This window comes from Hesperophylax consimilis, chromosome 10, assembly GCF_061612785.1.
Source record: "Hesperophylax consimilis isolate HC1 chromosome 10, BYU_Hcon_1.0, whole genome shotgun sequence".
Lineage (NCBI taxonomy): Eukaryota > Metazoa > Arthropoda > Insecta > Trichoptera > Limnephilidae > Hesperophylax > Hesperophylax consimilis.
The window spans coordinates 17,403,221-17,426,436 of record NC_142845.1 but is presented as its reverse complement, the minus strand read 5'-3'; the positions used below and the strand labels follow the sequence as shown (position 1 = coordinate 17,426,436).

At 36.6% G+C, this 23,216-nt stretch overlaps 1 protein-coding gene across 8 annotated transcripts in view; it reads right to left on the bottom strand.

Moving 5' to 3' along the window:
- LOC149420385 (tripartite motif-containing protein 2-like) overlaps nt 1-23,216 on the bottom strand; it is a 249,795-nt gene that overhangs the window by 9,749 nt on the left and 216,830 nt on the right. For all 8 annotated transcript variants that reach the window (XM_089636677.1, XM_089636678.1, XM_089636673.1 and 5 more), the window contains 7 exons: nt 11,550-11,664; nt 10,857-11,001; nt 9,730-9,891; nt 4,072-4,287; nt 2,064-2,304; nt 1,366-1,537; nt 542-819 (listed from right to left, as the gene is read on the bottom strand). In XM_089636677.1, the coding sequence (XP_089492803.1) occupies nt 542-819; nt 1,366-1,537; nt 2,064-2,304; nt 4,072-4,287; nt 9,730-9,891; nt 10,857-11,001; nt 11,550-11,664 (1,329 nt within the window). The remainder of the gene's footprint in view (nt 1-541; nt 820-1,365; nt 1,538-2,063; nt 2,305-4,071; nt 4,288-9,729; nt 9,892-10,856; nt 11,002-11,549; nt 11,665-23,216) is intronic.

The window sequence follows — 23,216 nt, the reverse complement described above, 5'->3', positions numbered from 1 at the left end:
ATCACAAGGAAGTGACACATACAGTCGATTCCGCTTAATTGGGACACACGGGGCCCAAACATATTGTCGCAAATTAGCGGCTTTCCCAAATTAGAAAAGTTTGAGGTAGGTAGGTAAAAAATAAATTATTCACTTGAGCGATTGGTGAATAATTGATTGTTTAAAGCAAATGAATCCAACCAGATTTCACTGTTTATCCCATCATTATTCTAGGTTCTAGAAACTTGGTTCATTATTGATTGCTCAAAATGTTTTTCGCAAACTGTATATCTATTTATTGAGATTTATATGTATTACATTTATTCGAGTCCCGTTGAATGTGTTTTTAAACCATCCCATTCTTAATATTACTCATTACGCTTACATTGAGCCTTGCATTCTTTGCGAATCTCCACATTTCTCACACTTACTAGGTTTTTAAATTTGACAGCCGAGTTCTGTTGACTCGTACTGGGCTGCATCCACTTTGGTGAAGACTGCCATGATGATAGCCAACCGCTACTAGAAGAGGGAATTATTCAAAATCATTTCTTCAACTTGCCTTCATTCTCAATATATCCCGTGCTGTACAGCTCGGAATCAAGCACGTGCACACGTGAATTGCCGGCATCCAGCAGATACAGGCAGTCTGAGTCGCGGGCGGCGGCTAGGGCGGCTGGCTGGACGCAGGCTGACGCCCCCGAGCCGCGGCCGCCCCAGCGCGCTCCTGGTTCCGCCCCCGCCACCACGCTGCCCTCGAGGATGCCGCCCTTTATGGGGCGCCCCACCACTGAGATGCTCATCAGCATGGAGCCTGAGTGTGGAGGGCGGAATGATATTCTGTAATGAAGATTTCACATCTTTGATGAATCTTTTGTTTTATTTATTTTATATAACATTTTTAAGTAGTAGTACAGTACCTAAGGGGAAAGAAAGTGGTAATACATTAAGAAGTAGACTGGTAACTAAGAACATGCCTATTATGTCGGAGGAGATGGTAAAAGTTACATTTTTTCTCAACCAGAGTTCAAAACTTGATGTGTTTTGACAGTGAAATAACCAATGAATAACCAAATGCCTAAATTCTTTAAGGATGAAATAGTATTTAGTAAAAGTATTCACAATTACGAAACCAGAAATGTTAATAGAATTAGATTGCCGCGTATGAGAAAAACAAAATCACAGAATTATTTGATGTTTAAATCATGTCTATCACCACTGTCATGGTTGCCTGGATGGAGTCCCCCCTGATGGCCCTCTGGAGACGGGAGATGTTCAAATGTCCTCCATAAACAGTTGCTTGCACACATTTTTCACTTCTATTCCGCATTAATATTTTGATAATTATTCAATGTGTACATGTATCACCACAAAGTTAATATTTACCTGTAAGTGCCGTCATCCAGATCGTATATATGGCAGGGGATAGGCTCCGCAGGTGAAGTGTCGTATCGCGCATTGACTGTGACCGGGTCTCCCCCTGAAGTGCGCGGGTCGCCGTGGTAGTCAACCGTGCGCAGTAACACGTTGGCCTCCAAGCCCGCCACCACTGTGCCTTCTGGAAATAGAAGAATATTCATTATACATCTTGCTCAACTCAAAAAATTCACGCTAATACTAATAAAGAGAGTTAGCTATGGTTGAAAGGTGATCAAAAGCTTTCAAAGCAGTAAATTTAAAAATGGTGCTGATCGTCGATTCTATGGTCATTAAACGTTATGGAATTCGAAGCACCCCAACCTAAATAATTGGTTATTGCTTTGCATCATAGACAATAGAAAGAAGGGAAGATATGTCATGAAATCTTCGACCAACCTGCATGAACCACCAACGCGGCGGAGCCAATGACAGTTATGAGTTGATGTGTAGAGCAGAGGCACTGCTGTATGTAGATGCGATTTGGAATAGGTTGAACGGAGTCATAAAAAGAATATTTCATGGGACCTCTTTCCCATATTTCCATTAACTATTTTATGCACCTAACCTCGGTAAACTCGTCATGCCGCATCTCCAGTGCTAGGAAGGAGTTCGAGTGTGTTGAGGTCAGTCATGGATCTATCAGCAATCAGGGGGATATAACTCACCTAGAGTAGCGCTACACAGAGGAGGGTAGGTGGTGGTGGTGCGTACCCTGCCCAGCTGGGGCAGCGCGGTGTTGATGCGGTGCAATGCATCGTTGTGCTGCACCTCCAGTGCCAGGAAGGAGTTCTCTCGCGGCTCGGCCAGGGCTACCACACCAGCGAGGTGCTCACCGAGAGCAGATATGCGCGCAGACATGTCACGTGCTTCTATCTGGCTCTGGAGACCCACGCATTCCTGCTCCACCTAGGAAAGAAAGTTATAATTAATTTAAATGATCGGTAAGTGGAAATGGGTTGATAGATTTCCATCCAACAGTGGATAGAGTATGGGAAGCGTCTCATTACCGCACAGCCATGAGGAAAATAATTTCCCCCAGGGCATGAGAGAGAAAGAGTCATCTTTGGTGTATTTTTATGCACGGCTGAGCTGTTGAACTCAAATTTGAACAAGTTGTACAAATGACCCGTTCTCATGTGTTCTCAGGTGACAAATGTAAACTGTGTACAAATGTTGGTCGTGCATTTGGCATTTTTTCCGACTGTGCGCTGATGATGAAGGGATCAACGACGCTGGTTCCTTGGAGCATCTTCCATTGAAATACCGGTAGAACAGGAACAGCATTCTCACTTAATCCCTATGATCTAAAGATTGCAATCTATTTGAGATAGGAGAATCTGTCAAACGGACTGGCCATTTCACAACAGTTTTTTTCTCAGGTAATTTGGAAATCCATACCAGAAATGGCTGCCAAATTCAACTGTGGGGCGCAATTGCGATTTGTACAAAATTGGCAGTTGTGTAGTATTTACAGGATTGGCCCTGAGACAAACGGCGCCTGGCGCTAGTCACAACCTCAAGGGCGCTATATTAGATATTTTCAGCACATTACCTCCATGGCTTCTTGGTGCTTTGGCGAGTCGGCGTCCTGAGCAGACAGCTCCAGACTGCCCCTTAACAGGGCCGGCCCTGACTATTTAAATGCATTATTATGCACTTTTTATATCAATCCTTTTTGTTACTAATAATTATGAAACAATCTTTTTAACCATCGTAGGACCAGAGATGTGCTTTATTTCAAATAAATCCATTTCAAATGGAAATGCAAAATGAAAAATGGGTATTTTCCATTTTGCATTTTAAATACTTTTCTAAAAACCATTTTGCATTTTGCATTTTAAATGCTTTTCTAAAAACCATTTTGCATTTTGCATTTTAAATGCTTTTCTCAATGCATTTTCCATTTTAAAAGCTTTTTTGCAACATTCTATCTCCACTCATCTTTTTTTCATAAGCCCCAAATATCAGTCGGTCCTAAACCTCGCTATGAGAGATAATTTACATTTGTCAAGTTGCTCCCTGGTAGAAGCCCTGGCAATTGAGTGATACCATTACAAAAAATTCTGAACATGGGGCCATGACGATGTAATATTAAATGTTAGATTGCAGTTTCTATGTTTTTACGTTGGCAACATTTGTCCCGCGCAAATTTTTTGTGGTTCATAATCTGTAGTCGTGGCATTTTTTTGATTTACCATCGTGTAATATGTTTGTTCTACATTGATGCCCATTATTAAATGACAAAACTGTTTAAAAATACTATAATTATTTTAATTGTTTGACCTGAGAAACCATTTTGCATTTTCAATGCATTTTGAAAATAGGTATTTTGCATATTGCATTTTAAATGCTTTTCTAAAAACCATTTTGCATTTTGCATTTTCAAATAGAAAAGTTTTGACCCATTTCCATTTTGCATTTCAAATGGTTTTGGGTACCCATTTTGCACATCTCTGCGTAGGACTAATGCGTAGGACACTTGGCTAGCAGTCAGAGAGACAGTTGATAGGCCAATGCGTAAGATACTTGGCTAGCAGTTAGACAGACCGAAAGAGTGTTCCTTTTCATAAAAAGTAAGAAAAACTAAACTAAAAGAACAAAGAACTAAAAGCAGTCCCAGGTTGCTTCTACCATCAGATTTAAAATTCAAAATGAAGTCTCTTCTTCAATTACCTTGGACCTCTCCTGATCGATCAGAGTTAGCTGATCCTCCAGTAGGCGGCGCTTGTGCTGTGCGGCGGCAGCTAGTGCGGCAAGTAGTTCGCGGTGGCGGCGCTCCACAGCAGCTGCCAGTTCGCGCGTGCAAGCGCCAGCTGCCTCCGCACCGGCCTCGCGCGCAGCTTCCAATCGTCGTAGCTCATCTGCTACACCTTCTCGCGCGGAGCTTAGCTGGAAGAAAGAACAAAATTATTGTGAGTATATAAAGACGGATGTTGGAGGAAAAAAAGGTTTACATTAAGACTATCGATAATACAATACAGAATTTTTTTTGCAATTGGAACAGCACGCAGACTGTGATGTGCATGATAAGGTTCTCCAATAAATGCATTAGGTACGGGAACTCCGGTTAGCTGTGGTACAGAGATGGCAGATTTATTTATTTATTAACGCCCTTTTTAGGGGGTTTTACATATGAATACTAAAAATTATACAGTATATATCACACATAACTGAACTGCCACAATCTTTTGTTTATGAAAGAAAACCACCACAAACCATGAGTGGCGCTGTACAATGTGACCTGTGTTAAAAGCAAAGTTATTGTAATATGCATTATTTAATGAATTTAAAATGTCAAACCACAAATTGCTTGCTACGAAAATTTTACATTTGTTTAGTTATACATTGAACTCGTTAAAATTATTTTCCTCCATTAGTATTCTGGCCAATGAAGAATGCATAATATGGTAGTTAGTCCCGGAATTCTGGACTATCAAATGAATATTTTAGAATTGTATATGGGAATACCAAGTCAGTGAAAATCCTTCTGTCAGACGATCGGAGTATTTCCGTTTTGCAATAAAATCATAATAAATGGAATATATAAAAACTGTTTTTGAAAGGTGATGAAATACGCTTTTAAATTTTATTATTGGAAATAAACTAAAAGCCCAGCTACACTACTCGCGAAGTTGACCGAATGCGATAGTGTGGGCACGAACTTCACTTCGCTTCGGGCAACTTCACTTCGCTTCGCCCGACTTCCGATTGTTGTCGGTAAATGCGCCCGAGTCAAAGGACTCGAAGCTGAGAGACTGAGTTGGACTGAGTTACTCGCGAAGTTGCACGAGTGTGTGGGCACGCACTTCGAACTTCGGCTAACTTCGTCGAGGACTTCGTCGAAGCGTCGAAGCGAGTAGTGTAGCTGACACATAATATTTTTTGAAATGAAAAATAAATAAAAATTGCTCACTTTACGTTCTTTGCTAACATTACTGATACAAAAAAATATAAAAACAAACACATTTTATTGTACAAATGTTTTACAAAAGTCACTGTTACCTCAGTTGTCATTTAATACAAAAATAATTAACAAAAGTTTTTTTCAAATTCCAGTCGGAACCTTTGATTTCATAAAGGAGTACATTTTAATTCTTCTGTGATTAATTTCTAGATTTGAATAAAAAGCGTGGTGTTTTTTCTTTCCAACACCGTTTAGATCCTGTGTCTAACCTTGACAGTGAGGGAGATACAATGATTTCTGTGAGACCATATGAGTTGTTCCCAAAAGCGATCAAAAAACTAGCTTACCAAAATTCTCCGATTCCGAGACTTAACAATCTCGGAAACAAATATTCTGATCTGGGTGATATATTTCATTTGAAAACTAATCAGTATAAATGTTGTATATTCTATCACTTTTATTCTTCTAAACACAAATAGACCTATGTACCCATCAGTGGCGGCCAGCTAATATGTGCTCCCGAGCGCCGAACAACCAACAAGATTTCCGACATGACTAATCACAATACGAAACTCGGTTCGGTTATAATATCTCATTCAAAAGGTACCTAATTATTAAGCGCGCTTAACTTGCAGACCGACTTTGACTTGTGCCTATGTTCGTAGCAGTTCGTTTTCGATTGCGATCCAAAATTTAACTGCTTTGTCGCATATTCTGTGGAACAGTCGAAAGCGTGGGTACATACCAGTTCATACTATTCTTTGCAAATAATACCATATCATGGACGGCGTTCGGGGTTTTACCACCACATCAGAAGGAACGGTTTATTCAGTAGAAAGTTAAACTAAAACGCGTATGTTTAATGTTATTGTCGATATCGTGGTTTCAATTTACCATCTGCTATTTTCAGCGAATGTTTCGCTTCTTCGATACAAGCATTTAAGAAAAAATTTGCCATTAAGAGATGAGTGATGGTCAGATTACTTATTATCAGTTTAGTCAGTAGGTACTCGCTGTTGCCGGGCACGGTCTGTTGAATTAAAAAAATTTCTTACTCTGCGAAAGTTTTTAAGTTTAATTGCAGGTTATATCGATCTTGTATATCAATTATTAATAAGGTATATCAATTGCAGGTTATACTAATTTACGATTACTTTTGTGTTTGTTCAAAGTATAAATTAAGAATGAGTTTGAATGTGAAATACATTAAGAACAATAGGTCGAGTTTTGAAAACAAAGGGATAATAAAAAATGCCGGTCCACCTAAAACCTGAACTGATAATAAAACAAGAGTGAAAATCTGGATCGAAGAAGTTTACTCGATCATTTAACAAAACAATGTATAACAAAGCTTTGTAGCTCTGTGCATGTGATCAATTGAATAGTTTATTTTGTTTTACGTGTTGAATTTACGATGTTGATTCAGTTTGGACAATCAGCGGTGTTACTGATGTAACTCACCTTTCTGAAAAAATAAAAAAACATAATTCTTGTCATTTACATTTACAAAAAGTTTTGAGCTTAAAGGTTTTAGGAAAAGTTGACATCAGAATGCAATTGGATTCAGGCTACCGTGCCTAAGTTAAACACCATAATGAGCTATTTAATAAAAATCGATACTGGTCAAATTTCCCAGAACATGATTTCAATGTGACGCTTAAAACGTATGACTTCCTAAATAAAGTTAAGTAAAAGTGAACTCTGTGCAATTTACGCCCGTGACGATTTTTCAAAAGCTAACGGCGCTTTATCAATTTTACAATTTTTTTATAGTACTTGTTTATTAGAAGACTTTCCCGAGACTGTGAAATTACTAAAAATTTTGTGCACCATTCATGACCTTTGGAATGACCTCAGTTGAAAGCTAAAGATGTTTCTCAACGTTAAAAAGAATAAAATCTTTTTTAAACACGTTGAGCCAGGACAGACTGAACGCACTATCAGTGTTGAGCATTGATAGAGGTCTTCGCTAAACAAAAGGAGCAGAGAATAGAACTTCTTTATAAATAGGTATGTACCTTTATTTAATTTATTTTATGACTTAATGTTGTAATCCGGTGAACCCCCACATATTTTGACCACCGGCCGCCACTGGTACCCATATAACTTCTCCGCTTCTACTATTTTGTTTTGTTGAATCTTTTAAATTCAATTATATGCGTGAGGATTCATTTTTGCCATTATGTTTACATTCTTCTTTATTGTATTAATTTTTAAGTGTTTACTCTGATACAAAATGCTTGTATTTTTTTTTTTAAAGAAAAGCCCACCAGGGCGTGTAATAAATAAATAAATAAATAAATTAGCCTGGTGGGTTGAGTGTTGTAGTTCAATAGTATTACTGGAATACCCACTTAAAAATTAAAAAAAATTTGAATCTAATAATAATTATTCAAACATATATCGAGATGAAATATTGTAGTAAAAAAATCTTCAACTTGAGTGTCAACTTATTACCTACATTTACGAATATCACAAATTACGGAAATTTGTATTGTTTGCAATGTAACACTTTCATAGTATATGAAAATATATTATATGGTATAACATTTTAAATTCATTAAATAATCTATATAAATAAAAAAAAAAATTATTTTTATTTGTTCAAAATCTTAAATCTGCGTTAAGTTCTTCACCGATTACTTTGAAATTTTGACACAACTTTTCATTTCGAATACGCGTATGTTTTTATAAACCTATATTATATACAGGGTTTTCCAATAAGAGGTGTTATTTTGATATTCAATAGTAAAAGATCAATGGTTTCATTGCTTGTGTGGCACAAAGCGCCGTCTTGTTGAAAGTAAACGTTGTCCAGATCAATACCATCCAATTCCGGCCATAAAAAATCATTAACCCCTCCGACTTTTCGCGAACTTGAAGCTAAGATGTCTTTACCGAAATGTCAATTTCACGAAAACGTTGTGTTATTACCGCCTCACAATCAAAGCTCTATAAATGAAACATTACTGAACGGAGCCGAATAGTAAAAACTGTTTTAGAAAGGTTACAAAATAGGCTTTCAAATTGTTGTATCATAAATAAATATTAACATTTGTAAATATTTAAATTTAGAATGGAAACATGAAAAAATTGTAAAAATGACTCACCTGTAATGTTTTATGTAAAAACGATACTAAAATCACGGATAATGTAAAAAAAAACACTTATTTCATCGTACAAATGTACAATAAACAATTCTGTCACTTCACTTTTTGACCATTTCATACAAAATATATTTTTAAAAAAATAATTAAACTTGCGAGGCGGGTCGGCACGTCAAACGGCTTTCTTGGCGTCGTTTTACGATTTGGCGGGTAAAATTTGCTTCCACTGAGTAGGTCTTTTTACGGGTTTCTATGGATAACTTTGAATAGAGATGTGAAGCTTCATTCAATACGAATATTCTACTTTTTGTTTTAGGGATGTCACTAGAAGAATAACGGAGTTATGACGATTTTTGTGGAAACACACGCGTTGACGTGTAAACACGCTTATTGTACTTGACTGCTATCGTTATTTTATCGTGTATATCTGCTTACGTTGCTGACCGGTTAATCATCTCTCGATAGCGCAATCCATTCACCGTAACTGTTGATCCAGCCTCGTTTTCGAAAAAGTAAGGTCCAATGACTCCGCCGGACCATAAACCGCACCAAACAGTCACTCGTTGAGGATAGAGAGGCTTTTCAACAATAATTCTTGGGTTTTCCGAGCCCCAGATGCAACAATTTTGCTTGTTGACGAAGCCACCGAGGTGGAAATGGACCTCATCACTCAAGATGATTTGCATTTGATTCACTCAAGTGAATTTTAATCATTTCAATGAGTTGTTGAAGCGTGTATCGTTCAATTTTTATTAATGGCGTAGTTTCTACTTGTCAAATGTCAAAAAATGACAGCTTCAAAAGTAACATCTGCCGAAATAGCGGGCTATTCAAAATAACACCTCTTATTGGAAAACCCTGTAGATGTTACCTGTGAGAGGTAAAAACATGTTTTTTTTTTTAAACAGCGCTATCTGTTTTACGTGAAAGCAACAAGCGCTATTGTCTCTCTATCTGCACAGGCAGACTGAGCCACCGCAAGGCGTGGTCGGGTACAGCTATTGCATATTAAAATAATTTTGCGGTTTTAACATAATATTAAATAAAACAGTCACTTTGTACAGCACCACTAATGGGTTTGTGGTGGTTTTCTTTCATATAAATGCATTTAGTCTACAGAAAAACATACAATCAACTCTGCAAACTATGAGTGTGGCAAGAGAGAAAACAAAAATACGAAATTTTCTTTTGATGATAAACCAGATAAAAGATTCGTTAGCTGCCCTACTGTACTTACATTATATGTATCATATTGGTCAATTTAGCTGTAATGCAGAAATGACCTGGAAAAGAAACTTGTACTGAAAGTGGTTGACCAACCTTTGAGAGGCATTCGTTAGCCTTGTAGAGCAGGATCTCGGACATGCGCTTGATTGCGATGGAAAAGGGGATGATGGTGTGGTCGCACGGGGAGTCGCTGTGCGGCCCGCCCGTGCACAGCGCACAAAACACGCAGTCACATGTCTCGCAGAATAACAGCTCCTAAAATAACAGAAGAATTGGATTAGATATACAATAAATTCATAGCAACAGAGGATAAACTAAGTGAAAAGTTTAATGGCCTAGGGCACACGTGTGTTAAGTGCAGTTTTAAGTAAAAACAATTACGTATTTTGTAAAGCATTTATCTAGATTACTTACTTTATAAATATATGTTTCATTGAAAATTTACATTACTTATTTCATCTAGAATGGATAAAAAGGGGATATTTACATTAATTTTGTTGCTTTACATCTTATGATTGACCTGGAGTATTGTTATAAGATGAATTTTCAAATTGCACTTAACACATGTGTGCGCTAGGCCATCAAGTTTGTGATAGGAATTGAAATGATTAATTAATAAATTAATTAATGCTCCATTTTTGGTAATTTGATTTAGGTACCAGAAAGTACCTTATTTGAATGCTAAGAAAACCTACAGCAGGTGCTCTGATTGGTGAAATTGTGACCTATTTAAAGTAATAATATAATTGAGCTCCTGGAGCTCAACTTATGGAGAAATAGAATAATAACGAAAAAAAATATATATAAGTCTGCATATTGTTATCATTTATAATGTTAAATAATAAATAAAAAAAATAAAAATAAATATCCTATTGCACCAAATATCTTCTTACTAATTTGACATTGGCACTTCTAGCAATAATCCCCGAATAAGAACTTCAATGCGATATTTTAAAATTATTGAGTAATATAAATATACATAATTTGATGGTATATATTGTTACTTAACAGAAAACAAAACATCAAACAACATTTATAGTGGCAAGAAAAAGTAGCCATCTGGGTAATGTGGGCGATGAGTGATGACCCATGGGTAAAATGGAATGTATCGAAGAAGATAAATATATATAAATATATATATATATTTATATATATTATATATATATATATATATATATATATATATATATATATATATATATAAATAATAATAAATGTACCTGGTTAGTGTGAGTGCTGCACTTTGGGACAACTTCTCTCCGCTGGCGGGACATAAGGTCCAGGAGTTGGTTGACCAGGAAAGAGGGTGGGAGAGCCGCCACTCCCCCCCGGGGAATCGTGATCAGCTCACGGCATATCGGACATCTGCAGTAAGTAAAACATCATCATTTATATATGATGCATATTTATCCACCGTAAACGATTTACCTACAGAGTAGAATTGAATACAATCAATGATAAGACGACCTTTGCAGTGAGGGACTATTTAAATGAGTCTTCAAATATCAAACACTCATTGCTTCATTTAATTTTTGGTAAAGGGTTCATAGATTTACTATATTTACCTCAACGTCACAAACGTCTCAATCGCTTCAAACATCATTTTGGCGTGTTAATGTAGTATATGCTGACTCTCACACACAGGTTGCACTGTGATATATATATAGCAAACACAAAAATTAATGCTACTCATCTAAAACATCTGAGCACTTGCGATTAGCCGGGCACTCATGCGAAACAAATAACAATTTTGAGATTGTGGGACATTTTACAATCGATTATGGTGGTTCTTGTATATGTGAATAACCTCTGTGGTAGTAGTATGCTATGGCTCTGAACCCAAAGGGCGCAGATTCAGATTAGAAAAATGGGTACATTCACATAGAAGTTAAATGAGTAAGATATATCATTACCGAAAATGTCCAACGTCCCTGGTGTGCGCCGCAGCGATGCGGCCCAGGCAATGCAGGCAGACAGAGTGCGAGCAGGGCAGCAGCTTGGGCGTGTGCTCACTGCCATCGTATGTGCCTGCAACAAGAGAGACAACATCAGGTTTAGTGATAAACTATACATTTACAGAGATCACTATGGAAGCAGACCAGAATACATTATCACAAAAAGTAAACGAGGACAAAAAATGAGGATTCTTAAATCAAAAAATATTTTTTTGACACTTACTTTTTACTTATGTCCACATATTATTGCTTTTCGAACACAAGTCAAGAAATTTTAAATCTTTTTGAAAATCGATTTGTTTGTTAGGAAAATCAAACAACCTTAAAATATAAACAGAATTCTTAAGGCGGGTTGTTTCACAGAATTTGAACAATTCATCAAATTTCAAAGATAATGTTCAAGTTCTGGGAAAATTATATTCATGTTCTGTTATTAGTCAAGTACTTTGAAACAACCGACCCATAATGGAATAATAACAGAACTTTAATAAAACTTTCACAGAACTTAAATATCAACTATGAAATTTGATGAATTGTTCAAGTTCTCTGTGTAACTACTGGCCCCTAATAAATTACGTATTAACATTCTATAGCTATAGGGCTGTTTAAAAATATTATGTAACCAGTGCAGACCTATGAAAAATCACGGGATACTATAATTTCAATTGTAAAATTTAATGACGATTAAAATAATTATCTGTTAAAAATAGTATATCATAATTATGAACCTAATAGGTTCTTAATGGCTTGTGTGAATTATTCAAAGCAAATCCGAGTTCTAGAGTTCATTGAAAATAGTATTTTTGATAAAATATAAATTGTTCCAATAACCTTATTAGGACTAACCACAGGATTTATTTTAAAATATACAAAAGCGTTATATTAAGCTAACACTATGTGAAATCTTTCAAAAATTTCAGCAATTAACGTACTTAAAAAAAATTTAATGTGTGAAATTTGTTAAAATTTTAATTTTTTATGTGAATACCGAACAATAGTCCCAACTGCTCCCAAATGTCTGGCTCCAGTGAGACGATGGCATCCCCATTTCATCCCAGCGATGGAAAGGAGATGGTGAAGAGGATAGTGGGCGAGTACCTGGCTATTCGGACCTGCTCAAAAAGCTATTTCTAGCAACGTTTCATTTCGAAATGGTGGTGTTTCACCAGGGTGATACTGAGAGTATCTTATACTCTGGAACCTGCCGCAAAAATACTATCATTTTTAAATGAATCAGTTGTGAAACAATACAAATTAATTTAGTCAAATTCACTTGCGCACGCCGGGATTTAAGGTGGAAACACATTATTAAAACCCGACGCGACCCGATGAAACGCGATGCGTGTTGAGTCGAATCAAATGTATTGTTTTCTTATGACCAGAATCACACTATGAACATCCGACGCGACGCCATGTCGGATGTTCATAGTGTGTTTCTGGTCATAAGAAAACAATACATTTGATTCGACTCAACACGCATCGCGTTTCATCGGGTCGCGTCGGGTTTTAATAATGTGTTTCCACCTTTAAGCTCGCGACCTCCACATTCGAAGTCGAGAGCCTTACCCTTGAAACAGGGAAGTCGTCATGTTGACTAGATTTATTATGTATATTTAGTTTTTGGTGTTATTGCATTCACATTATTTAAGCCGATAACGAAAGTAAGGTCAGTCGGCGGAAGTGCGTCTACGGGATAAGTGCATCTACCAAGTTTTATGAGAAAATTATGAAATATGAGAATATTAAGCAATTTGTGGCAACGTGCGACATTTAGGAACATGCATTTCACAGGGTGTGGTGCGTCTAGGTCAGGGGTTCCCAACGTTTTTGTAATCTAGAGCACATTCTAAAATATCGGTAGGGTGGCGGGCACCACCTATTTTTAATAGACAAACTCGGGGCAGCGGGGCAGCAACCGCAATCAAAATGACAACAACGCGGTTCCAGGCGGGGAATGCTATTTGCACATCACTCCTTGTACACGCCGAAAACCCGAAGTGAACCGATGATCGCCGAACTGATCGGGACGGTACGAGCACGTGACTACTGTCAGTTTGGCTGTCGGGGCCATGCTTATTGCTTTCACTGACAGACAGAGCTGGCAGAGTCATGTGCCATGTGTTTTGGCGCCTTCGGCGTTCATCGGCTTAGTTCGTGGCGTTCTTTCACTTAGGGTTTTCTGCGTGTACAAGGAGTGATATGCAAATAGATCTCTCCGTTCCAGGCTAGCGTGAAGAGTACAGTCTGGCTCGCCGCTAGACAGGTTGTGACAAGTACTGTCAGCAAAGTAACCACTCATACATACAATATCGCAAACATACGAACGTATTTAATAAACCTAGGCACTCCAAAAAATTAAAACTCTAACAAATAAATAAAAATAATTCACATTTTTAATTAATGTTTATGAAAAAATTATTTCACTGTCGAATAGTGGCGGGCACATACGAATGGTGTCCGCGGGCACGGGGTTGGGAACCCCTGGTCTAGGTAATAGCTTTGACTAAAATGATTATAATTACATTCTACAGTTCCATGATAACTAACTAACTAACTAACTAACTAACCATCACGCCGTTTCCCCGCAGGGGTAGGCAGAGAGGACGGACCGCCAAACAACTCGGTCTTGGCACACACTCCTTGCCTCATTCACATTCATACATCGTCTCATACATACTCTTCTATTATTCTGACTCTTGACATGGCCCGACTCGAGTATCTGATTCACTTGATCGTGCCATGTCTTCCTCGGGCGTCCCCGACTTCTGCTACCATTCACATTTGCATCATATATCCTCCTTACACTCCTATCTTCGCTCATTCGCTCTACATGCCCACACCATCTAAGCGTCCCTTTCTTAATCTTACTCATTACGCTTACATCAGCCTTGCACTCTTTGCGGATCTCCACATTCCTCACACGATCAAACATGGTTTTACCACACATACGCCTCAGGGATCTCATTTCAACAGCATTTAATCTACTTTCATCCTTTCTTTGCCAGTTCCATGCCTCACTTCCATACATCAAGGTAGGTACCAGCACTCCGTTGTGGACTGCTAACTTCGCTTCTTTGGACAATTTTTTGTTAGCGCCTACGGCGTTTAGTCCTCCATTAACGGAATTACCTGCATTTACCCTTCTTTCGATATCTCTGTCAGCCTTCCCATCTCTCGTAAACATACTTCCTAAATACACAAACTCATCCACCTGCTCCAAGTATTCCCCATTCACAATTATATTGCACACTGTTTTCGTACTCTCTCTTTCAAACACCATTACTTTAGACTTACTTACATTCATCATTAACTCATTCTTCATGCATACTTCGTTCATCCTAGACACGAGAGACTGTAGATCATCTATACTATTAGCAATCAGCACCGCATCATCAGCATACAACAGGCAACATACTTTCAAATTATTCAAATTCGCGCCCAATCCCACCTCTTTCAATTCTTGCATACAATTATCCATGTATAGATTGAATAACCACGGTGACATTACGCAGCCTTGTTTAACACCTTTTGTGATATCAAACCACCCCGTAAAACCACCGTTTACCCTAACACATGCAACGCTTCCCTCATACAGAGACGCAATTGCCTGAATCAGATTCGTATTCACTCCATACTTGGACAACACCTTCCATAGCTTTTTCCTGTCGACTCGGTCGTATGCTTTTTGTAAATCTACAAAGGCACAGAAAAGTTTCTGGTTTTTTGCCAGAAACTTCTCAGTGAGCATACGCAATGAGAATATCTGGTCCATGCACCCCCTTCCACTCATGAAAGCACCTTGCACATCCCATATTTTATCCTTTGTTTCCTTTCTTACTCTTTCAATCAAAATTCTACCATACAGCTTGCCAACTGAACTAAGCAGGCTAATAGCCCTATGATTCCCACATTCCATACGTGACCCTTTACCTTTGTATAATGGCATGATCACAGCCCTTCTCCAATCTAAAGGCGTGTAACCTTCCTTTAAACATTGGTTAAAAAGATTGCACAACCATGTGAGAATTACACGGCTACCTCCTTTAAAATATTCAGCAGCAATATTGTCAAACCCAACAGCCTTACCATTCTTCATACATTTAAACGAGCTTTCTATCTCATCCATGCTAATTTCGGTAACATTCACTCCATCGTCATTCATAACTATAACTATATATATAACCATCGGGGATATGGCTCAGTGGTAAAGCATTCGAATGCTCTCAGTTCCATGATAACGCAACACAATGACAACTCAACACACCTTTAAAAAGTGATATAAAGTCATTAAAAGCGATGAAACAAACTAACATTCAAACCTTATTTACGTAACCTAATTTTTGTTTTATTACTTTTCATGACTTTATACCAAGGTGTATTTTCAAAGGTATGTTGAATTCTCATTTTGATGAGAAATCCTGTCACCATGACAATGTTCTTACGGTTCCCGCGCCAAATAAAGAAACACAAAATTTTGGTAAATACATTTCTTATCCATTTATTTATCGAAAGCACACTGAATTCGCTACCTATTGGTAATGGAATCAAACTATTTAATTTATATGCCGCACTTCCCCCGACTGCCCTTACTTAAATAATCAAGTCAGTATTGTTTTATTGGAAGCCGAAAAACTAATTATAAAATTACCCGAGCCCTTTAAATAAATGTTGTTTGTCATATCATGCCACCCCTTGGCTGGGGAAGGTCGCAGCCACTGCGTTGAATAAACAGGGAGCAATTATCGACGGGATATTTTCCACTTATTTTGATGTCAGAAAACTCCCAAATCTACCTTTATGATGGCCGAACAAAGTAAACACACAGAGAGGGGAAAACCATGTTGATAAGGTAGCATTTATTATAGGTCTACCCCCCATCCTAAATTGCTTTATTGTTTGACCAAACAAGGCGTATAGACTTCCCATATTTCGTTCAACCTATGCAAACATTCCCTGGTTACAAATAACACGACAATATTTGATAAACTTCTACTGCACAATTATAAGCGGTGTTGCGGTCGGTGGCTGAGTTGAAATCGCGTTTAGGTCCCACCCAGGCGTAGTGTGTTCAATCCCTCGGCTGGCTAAGTCCTCCATCACAACACAAGCAACATTTTCAGCTTAGTGTGGTGGTAGTAGGAGATTTTCAAATATTGTCAGGTTATCCGTAACCCGGGAATGTTTGTCTTTCTTAAAAAAAAATGATGGAGGATTTAGCTAGCAGGAGAATGGAACCCATGCCAGTAACCGGTCTAATGGTATTTTAAAAAGGTGTACAGATCAAAATAACTTATCTGTGAAGGGAGCCAAAAGTAGGTCCATTTTTTTTTAAATCCACATTTTTGACGAGAAACATCTTTTGGTGCACCTAGGGGGGTAGAACAGATTCTGCGTATCAAACGTGGCAAGACGGGACGACACTCTTGCACGGAATCATGACGACGCTTTTGCACGGAACCACGCTTTATTCGGCCTCGTCTCGTGACTCGTGGGCTCTTTCCGCCTGGCCGCCAAAACTCTGTGCGGTATATTTGCTTCTTTTCTAACTAAAATTGGCAAAGGATCTATTCTAAATGATGAAATTTTACTTTGTAATAATTAATGTTTGGTGGATATTTTATTATAAATAACCATTAAAATTTGTTTATTTTCCTTTTCACTTTACTTTGTAATAATTAATGTTTGGTGGATATTTTATTATAAATAACCATTGAAATTTGTTTATTTTCCTTTTCACTTCCTTCAATAAAAATCAATTTCGATGTTTCATATTTTTCAGCCGTCCTGTGATACGTGAATAATAATAATACGAATAGTATAATTATCTTTAATTATGCATTTTGTTTGGTTAGTCAACAAAGTTTTTGTAGTCTTTCTTTTTATGTATGCGATTAGCGAGACCCAATTACCCGAAGCTGTTAGGACTATGGCATCCCCAATTTGTTGTGGAGGCTGAAGGAAGTGGGCATGGGAAGGAGATGGGAATATAAAGTTTTGGAAAGTACCTGACTATTCAGATCTGACCACTTAACACGGCTAAAGCCATTTCAGAAGATACTGAGTAGGTATCTACCGCTCTGAACAAGTATCAAAATAATAAATTAAAACAACGAATAAAAACTTGAACTTCTTCACTCAATAGATAATACACATTAGAAATACCTTCCATGTAAATTTAAATGGAAACCAATGTCGCCACAGACATAATACCTTTTGGTTCTAACCACAGACATAGGAATTAATAGACGAGAAGATAATGGCGAGGGGTAAAATCAACTGTTGAAGAACGAAGGGGGTGAAGCTGACTGTGATTCGTCAATAAATCAATCTGACAGTAAATAGGCATCTCGCATTATAATATCACCATTTAGTTCTTAAAAGTAAAATCTGCTTTAGAATGAATAGACATTTTTACATGGGAGCGCAAATTACTCGCCACGTTATGAACTAATTTGCGAAGTCCAAATTCGGCAAAGTAAGGCAGCTTCTATTTTCAGAGTCGTAGTTAGTTTCAGAGTATTTAGTTAAGACACTTTTACAAATGTTTCATAATTTACTTACCCCGGTAAACAACGATGAGCACACTTGAGAATCGCTACATTGTGATGTGATAGTATATGTTTCTAAAACTGATCCATATAATACGGTGTGAATAAGCTTAAAATAAAGTAAAATAATGCTTACTTATGGAATGTAATACGACAATTGGGTTTATTCTCTTTTTCACATCTATTTTTACAAGTTTTCATATCACAAGTCAACATTTTGCAGTGTTATTTCGTAAAATGAACCGATGATGCCTCGACCATAGTTCGCACAATAATGATGACGTCACGTTTTCAAATTTCACTTGAGGCCATACGCGAGCACAGCCGGCTCCAATGGAACCGGTATAGGGAGTGGGGATAATACGCTTTTAATCACTTAGGGCAGGTCTACTAATATTCATATGTCTATGGTTCTAACCCATTTAGCACACGGTCTGTCTCTCTTTCTTTGGTTTGACCGAGGATTGAACCATCCTTCCCAAGGATTGGAGTCAACTGAGCTAACAACTGCGCCAAATCCAGATTGGGTGGGACCGACATTTATTTCATATATTAGCTGCTTTAATGTCATCCAATTTCAGTATATTTCCGCGTGGGTGTACGTGATTGCTACCAAAAGTTGGTAGAATGCATTTTCATCGATAACGAGTCTATCTGAAGAGTTTCAGCTCGATAGAATGTTGGGAAGTGGGATAATTTCCACTTCATTCATTCATTCACAAAAAAGTGAAGTTCTAATACATTTATTAAAAAATATTTTAAAGACAGTTAACTACGCGAGAATATTATAGACTTTAATGAGGTTATTTTATGATGATTTGAATACTAAAGACCTTTAACAAGAAAACTGTGCAATTGAGCTAAAACAAGAAATCCAAATTAAAAATAAATACACAATAATAAATGGTAGACTGCATCTCCGGCAAAAATAATAAATAGTAGACAGCAAATCCGGCTAGTAAAATAAATACACAATAATAAATGGTAGACAGCATCCCCGGCTAGTAAAATAAATACACAATAATAAATGGTAGACAGCATCCCCGGCTAACAAAATTAATACACAATAATAAATGGTAGACAGCATCCCCGTCTAGTAAAAAAAAGTGGGTGTGTCAAGCCTACGCAAGACAGAAGTGAAACTTCTAGTTTCAGCTGATGCTTGGCGTGGCGCAGTTCGCTGGTGTCTGAGAGAGAGGAAAGAAGAGAAGAGAGAGAACGTTCGTGAGCGGCTCCCCCACCTCAACAAGGTTTCACTTCAAAAATGCCACAGCCGAGAATCGAACCTCGCTTAACTGATTGAAAGCCAACCACGCTGAGCACCAACTGTAAGCAAAGCCGCATAAATTGATTATATTATGTAGGTTCTGAAAATATGAGAGCTTGTTATGTTTTATAATGTTACCTACATCACACCCAAAATATAATATATTTTTAAAAATAATGTACAATGTACAGAAATAGAATCCCACACAAGATCGCGTAGTGCGCTCTAGCGAACGGATATTTTATCAGAGGGAGATAGTTTTAATTTTTTTTTCTGTAAATTATTACATATTATCAAAATAAATAAATTAATTAAATAAATGTAATACAATTATCATAATATACGGATTAGATAATAATTTTAATCCAACACAATAACGCAAAGCGCGCTCTAGCGGAGTAATGTTTTATCACAGTGAGATAAGTGTTTTTATTATTTTGCAATATTATTTTCTTTTAAAAAATGTTCTGACCTACTAAAAAATAAGATATTGAATGAAAAAGGCGTTAAAAACAAAAAAATAATGTGCGATGGCCGAGAATCGAACTCGGATCAACTGCTTGGAAGGCAACTATGCTGACCATTACACCACCAACGCCAGTTGTCGGGATGAGCTAAGAAGCATTTATATGTTACTTCAAAACTTTGACTAGATCAAATGAACTTTAATCGGTGGTGGGGGTACCCGCATTTTCGTTTCGGTCATGAGTCGGTTTTACTCCGGTCCTCGAAATTGCATGACGCGCGTAAAGAAGTTTCACTTCAATAAATACACAATAATAAATGGTACACAGCATCCCCGGCTATAAAATAAATACACAATAATAAATGGTACACAGCATCCCCGGTTAGTAAAATATTTTTTTTATTTTTTTATTTTTTATTTATTGAATATACAAACACATTACAATAATTTACAAATGTAGATATTTTGAGGCTGATTGCGAAAAAATTTGAAATTTTTAACAAAAAATTACCCAACTCAATTGAGAAATTATTTCTCGTGTTAGAGTTGGGGAGTGTTGTGAGTCATTATGGTTTATAGGTTGTAAAATTTCACTAGTTGATGTAGCTAACTAATGTAATGTAATGTGTAAATACACAATAATAAATGGTACACAGCACCCCCGGCTAGTAAAATAAATACACAATAATAAATGGTACACAGCATCCCCGGCTAATAAAATAAACACATAATAATAAATCTCGACTAATAAAATTTTCAGTCGAGGATAACATCGATGGTCAGCGCTCCAGACATCCATGATGTTATGTTTTGCTATGGGTAAATAAAATTTATTTTATTACTTGAATTGTTTGTATAACCACTTATTTAAACCGTGCTATATCATGTCACGTTTTCTGATGCTGCATAATCAAGCACAAGGTCATCAACATTTAACTAAACAATTTAAGACTAGGAGGTTAACGGGGACCGTTTAAATGACAAAATTAAAAATGGGGCTGCCGATTTGCCGATTTCATGAGGATCTTAAATAATCTGACGTGTCTTACCCGGGTCTTAGGGTCAGTGTTTCACATAACTTGAACAATTCATCTAATTTCAAAGTTAATATTCAAGTTCTGCGAAAGTTCTATTCAAGTGCTGTTATTCTATGATGGGCCGGTTGTTACACAGAACTTGAATGTTAACTTTGAAAATCGATGAATTATTCTAAAGTTCTGTGAAACAACTGGTTCTTAGTGTTTTATTTGTTTGAACAACTAAGTAAGGCGCCGATTAACATTAATATGGATGTATAATATACGGAAAATGTCTGTGTTGAGCGAGCGCGGGCGGCGTGGATTTGATATTCATACAAATCTACAGTTTTATTCCAAGATTGATGAAATTTTGCACAGTTGACCTTTAGAACAAGAGAAAGGTCACTGTCTACATGTGATTACAAAAACTCTACGTCCGCTGGCCAAAGAACGGCCAACGCCGGGACTTGTCTATGATAAAGTACCTCGTTATCTGCAATGAAATCAAATATAATAAACTTATTTAAAGGTAAACGCAACGTACGTTATAATATAATATGTATTCACAGATGGCGTTAATTTAATTATTTAAAAACTCAATTCTTTCGAGAAAGGCATACAAATACAACATTATACCGATGATTCAATCCAATATTGTATTTGTGTGCCTTTTTTGAAAGAATTGAGTAAAACTGTTTATTCATATTCATATTGCGTACGTACGGGCGCAAACAAATAATTTGTCTTAATATTGTAAAGCAATACCTTTCAAAATGCGTTTAAAAAAAATAAAAAATTAGCGCCATCTATGAACACGTAGAATATAACGAGAGTCGCGTTTAACCTCAATGAGTATTTTTGGTAGGTACTGTTGAAAACAAAATGGAATCCGAACATTGTTTGTCCATTAAATAATACGAAGTCCCTAAAATCATTCAACGGCAAAGTTAATTACGCATTGTTGAGCACGGATAAGTAATTAGCTTCACGGCAACGAAATATGAAGTAAAATAATAATTTATTGGTCTGAATAGTGCGAAGTCATCGAATCAGTTGCATTCGCAAATAATTGGTTATGTCGAAATTTATGGCAGATCTATGTGCCAAAATACGGCAGCTAATTATTATTATTATTTATTAACGCCCCTTTTCGGGGCTTTTACATGAGAATATTAAGAAATATACATCATTATTTATTTTACTTAACTGAATTGCTTTATTAACCACATTTCATATTTGTTTAAATATAAATTGAAGATGTCCACTGACTTGGTATAATTGTTTCCCTCCATTAGTATTCTGGGCAAAGAGGAATACATATGGTAGATAGTCCCAGAATTTCTACACTGAAATAAATCCTGACTTCTAGTATTACGTTGTCGAATCCGAAAGCTTATCAATTCTAGCAATACCGGACTATCAACTAAATCATTTAGAATTTTATGTAGAAATACCAAGTCAGTGAAAATTCTTCTGTCTGACAATTTGAGCATAATCATATAATTTAACAGTGTCGTAGTTCAACATAATTGCTGGAATACCCATTTTAAAATTTATAAAACGTAAGAATTTGTTTTGTATTATTTCAACAGCTTCTACATGTATTATAATGTGGCTTCCAGACAGGAGAATTGTACTCAAGTTGACTTCTTACATAGGCAAAATATAACAATTTAATGCACTTTAAATTGTTAAAATTTCTGGTTGGCCTAGTTATAAATCCCAACATTTTTAATCCACTATTAGAGATTTCTGTTATGTGGTTAACAAATAAATGATTTGATTGAAAAGTGATGCATAAGTCTTTGATTTGTGTTAATGTTTCGAGAGCATTGTTATCAATGTTGTAATAAAAATCACTGGATTTTTTATTCGATAAAATCTAACTATTTGACATTTTGAGATATTTAAGTAAAGTCTATTTTCATTACACCAAATTAATAATTTGTTGATATTATGAAATATTTTATAATAGTTCTATAAATTTTGAGGTCATCAGCAAAAAGTAAGATAGATACATCATGAAACATTTTTGTAAGATCATTTATAAACAAGATAAATAAGATTGGTCCAAGGTGTGAACCCTGTGGAACTCCACTTGATGCATTAATTTTTTCCGACAGGGAGGATTTTATTCTAACAATTTGTTGTCTTCCAGTAAGATAGCTTTCAAACCAGGCTAATAAAAAAAATAATAAATGTCGTGTTGCTCTTCTTAGTACTACTACTATTTGTTTAAGATTATTAGTTTTACTATATAAGTATATCTACCATTGTATTTTTGTAATTATACATATTATTCTAATAGTATTAGGTCGGCTACAC